The sequence below is a fragment of the Echinops telfairi genome, unplaced genomic scaffold, assembly GCF_000313985.2.
Source record: "Echinops telfairi isolate 266 unplaced genomic scaffold, ASM31398v2 ScPeMD7_9;HRSCAF=40, whole genome shotgun sequence".
In the NCBI taxonomy this organism is placed as follows: domain Eukaryota; kingdom Metazoa; phylum Chordata; class Mammalia; order Afrosoricida; family Tenrecidae; genus Echinops; species Echinops telfairi.
The window spans coordinates 79,634,336-79,638,154 of record NW_022103906.1 but is presented as its reverse complement, the minus strand read 5'-3'; the positions used below and the strand labels follow the sequence as shown (position 1 = coordinate 79,638,154).

Here is a 3,819-nt window from a genome sequence, read left to right as displayed (position 1 = left end):
TTACGAAATAGCTTCCACCATGGCCAGGCCCATGAGGATGGAGCAGACGGCGTGGTCCTCGCGATAGTCAGGCAGGCCACAGATGCAGTAGTAGCAGTCCCCCAAGATCTTAATCCGGAGCTGGTGGTATTTCTGAAAGGAAAGGGCATGCACTGGCCCCCAGGTCCCTCCTGAGCCGCAGAGGAGGGAAGCAGAGGGAGGGAGGGAACCGAGGGGGCTGGGCCCGGCTGCGGCCAGGGCCAGCGAGGCCAGCCACTTACCGCCGCCAGCTTGTCGAAGCGGGCAAAGAGCTCGTTGAGCAACTTCACCAGCTCCTGGGCACTGCAGGCAGAGGACAGCTGGGTGAAGCCCACGATGTCGGCAAAGAGGATGCTGTGGCACAGGGGGGGCCACATAGCAGGTCACATAGCAGCCGCTGGTCCCAGGTCCCAGCTGAGAGGCCAGCCTGCAGGCAGGGCTGACTCCACTCCCCACCCACCAGCAGAGGGGTCTCCGAAGGGGGCGGTGTGCTGAAGCAAGGACAGCACGGTGCCACCAGGCAAAAGGCAAAGCTGCAGCTTCGCCTGTGAACTTTCCCTGGAGGGGCCCCTCCCCTGGGCCCCACGCCACAGCCCAAGGACCCGAGGGCCCCCCGACACTGCCCCAGTCCCAGGTCCCAGCGCTGGGGGTTTGGAAATCAGGGGTCCCCGTGCTGGCGCAGAGCCAGAGGAGAGACCCCAGGGCTGACTTCCCGCTGGGGGACTTTCCCTTTGCCCCTTTTTGGAATGGGGGGTGGGCCCAGAGGTCATGGTTCAGCTCCGGCCTCACCCGACCCCAGGCCGCTCCAGCAGGGGCGGCAGAGAAGCTCAGAGCAGAAGCAGACCCGCCCTCAGGGCAGGGAGCCTTGCTCCGGGCCCACCCCGCGCCCACCTGACGTTCTCGTGTCGGTACATGTACATGGTGCTGAACTGCTGCTGGTCCTTCTGGCTGTCGTCCTTCTTCATGTCCTTCAGCATCTCGTCGGCCACGTGCTTGGGCAGGATGGACAACATGAGGTTCTCCTGCCAGGAGGGAGGCGGGGCGGTCAGTGGGGAAGCAGGGTCTGGCAGTGGTGTTTCGGGCAAGGGCAGACCCTTCGGGAGAAAGCACCCAGGTCCTGGTGGCAGGGGTCAGTTCAGGAACCTCACCGAGCAGGCTTGGGGATGAGAATACATCACAGAGCCCCGGGTCACAGAGCCCCGGGGGGCTGAGGGGGGTTCTCAACCTCACAAGAAGTATGATCCCCTTATACTTCTTCCTGGACGTCACCCACCAGGACCCACTGTCAGTCCTTCCAGAAAGTCAGCTTCAGAGTGACCCAAGGTCTGACACGTCCCAGGCACTGCCAGCGCATGGGCGTCCACCTGCAGGGGGGACCAGCAGCACGTCCACATCACCCCTGTGTGTGGGACTAGACAGCCTGCAGAGCGGCGAGGCCGACAGCTGGACTTTCACAAGTGGAGGCCCCGTGGTGAGGGCGGTGTGGGGCTGGGAGACAATGTGCAGAGCACAGAGGGTGGGGGCCGGAAGTGGAAGGACCCCAGGTGGGGAGGGGGTGGGGCGCAGCAGGAAAGGAACAACATCCGTAGAAGGGGCGGACACTGCTGCAGGTGGGAAACGGTAAGTGGTGAAGGCGATGGGATGCCAGGGTGTTGGGTGAAACTAGAGGGAGACCCTCCAGTGGAGGCTTTGCAGGGCAGAAATCATGAACGGTCAAAGGGAAAGGGAGGGCTGCTTGGGATGCAAAGAGAGGGGAGGCGGGCCCGGAAGAGCAGAGGGGTAGGGGGCTGTATGGGGAGCAGGTGGGACCCGGAGCCACCCTGGGCAGTACTGGGTGACCTGCTAGCTGGCCATGCATCAGCAGCAGCTGAGGGGAGAGGAGTGGGGCCCGAGGGGCTCTGGAGGTCAAGGGGTCCCAAGTCCTGAATGCAGGGTCACTCAGGCCCCTCACAGCTAGGAACCCTAGAGCAGGTGTCTGGGTCTCCAGCATCTGACCTACTGTCACTAGACCTCAGTGGCACCACAGCTGGCTGTGAGATCCCAGCTACAACAGCGACATGAGCCCAGCAGGGTGAGGAGCAGAGGTGCTCCCCGGGAGGGTGGGCGAGGGGGCCGTGACCTCACAGCGTGCTCCCTGGGGTGACCAGTGGGTCCTAAGGCTGCAGAGATGCGGGTCCAACCTGCGCTCCAGACGCAGCTGCTCTGGGGCAGGTCGGGGAAATTCATCAGAGTCAGGACACAGAGAGAGATGCGGGGTTCACACGCCCCTCCTCTGGACGGGGCAGCCAGGATACCCTGGGAGCCCAGCCTTGTACCCTGGCCCCTCCAGTTAGCCAGAGGGCAGCCCTTCCTTTATCCAGGACACGTGCAGACCAGGAGCCCCCGGCTGCTGTGGAGACCCGAGGCCCCCCCCACCTCTGGGTTCCCAGGGGCAAGGGATCATCTTTGCTGTGAATCACCCCTTTCTCGAGGACTGTGTCCCCTTGGTCCTCCGTGCCGGAGGGCGCACAGTGCTTCCTGGTAGTCTTCCCAGTTCCTCTGCGGCTTATCTCCATTGTTAAAGCCCTCACCCGGGCCATCATTACCGGACAGCAATGAGAACCACAACAACCCGTGCTCCCTGCCCTGGCTCCGCCTGAACCCTGGAGTAGCAACCGGGTCTCCAGGGTCCCGCAGCCCTGGCGAAGCAAGTGTGCAGAGCTCGGGCGGCACTGCACCCAAGTGTGGTGGGAGATGGGTGGAGGGCAGGGTAGACCTGAGGGTCTGGCTGGAACCTACCTACCAGCCAACCAGGCACTCTGTGCGCACGCAAAGATGAGCCTCGGGAAGGGTTTTCAAGAACACCAGGGACGTTGGCCCAGCCAGCTTGGGAAGAGAGGGGAGATGGCGCCTGGGGCTGTGGTGGGAGGCAGCTGGAGCAGGGCTGAGGAGCTGGGGGTAAGCTCTCGGTGAGGTCCTTGGCTTGGGAGCAGGGGGTGTTGGGCTTCCTTTAGGCCAAGAATCTTAGGGCTCCCCATCCACACCGGGGTGCATTATCCTAGGATGCCCCAGCCCACACAGAGGCAGTAGGGGCCTGGGTGGGCGAGGGGGCCGTGACCCCAGCCCTGCCACACCTGTGTAAGAACCTGTACGTTCTCAACCTCCCTGGGTCACTATTTCTTCTGTGGGACAGGAGAATGAAATAATTCACAGCGTCAAACACGAGGCAGTGGCCACCACACAGCCAGTACTCGTGTCAGTAATTATCACGGCCTCCTGCTGGGTCAATTTCGGGCTGCAGAAGGTTGCCAAACTCCTCCATTTCCTGATCTCTGGCCTCAGAGGCGGGTGTGTGATTTGAACCACGGTTTGTGCTAACTGGCCGCCTGCCTAGTTCAACTGCTGTCGGGTGCCTTCCAGTTTGTGTCAACAACTCCTAGCGTCTCCCATTCTTCCGAGCCAGTCCCTGGGCAGCGACCCATCCCCAATGGTGTTGTACTCCGGACAGAGCTTTGGGACAGGGAATATGCAAGGAATGCCACCCCAGTGTGTCATTCACAGCGCGACAGACCATGTGATTGATTTGCAACGCAGCGAACAAGCCATCTTCCGATCAAACATTCCCGGTGTGCTTGATCCCGGTCTTCAAGCATTCCATCACATTTTGGGTGACTTCCAGTTTTCCTAGATTCACACTTCCTGCAGTCCACAGTCTGCATCAATGCCGCATTGTTGACGGATGCTTGGGGCTGTTTCGTCTCTAGTTGTGCCACATGACAAGTGAAGGTCCCAAAGCCTTGACTCCCTTGATTATCATCAAGG

At 61.6% G+C, this 3,819-nt stretch overlaps 1 protein-coding gene across 1 annotated transcript in view; it reads right to left on the bottom strand.

Moving 5' to 3' along the window:
- ADCY3 (adenylate cyclase 3) overlaps positions 1–3,819 on the bottom strand; it is a 101,622-nt gene that overhangs the window by 22,477 nt on the left and 75,326 nt on the right. The window contains exons 3-5 of the mRNA XM_013004358.2: positions 910–1,040; positions 261–372; positions 5–132 (exon numbers count right to left, since the gene is read on the bottom strand). Of these exons, the coding sequence (XP_012859812.1) occupies positions 5–132; positions 261–372; positions 910–1,040 (371 nt within the window). The remainder of the gene's footprint in view (positions 1–4; positions 133–260; positions 373–909; positions 1,041–3,819) is intronic.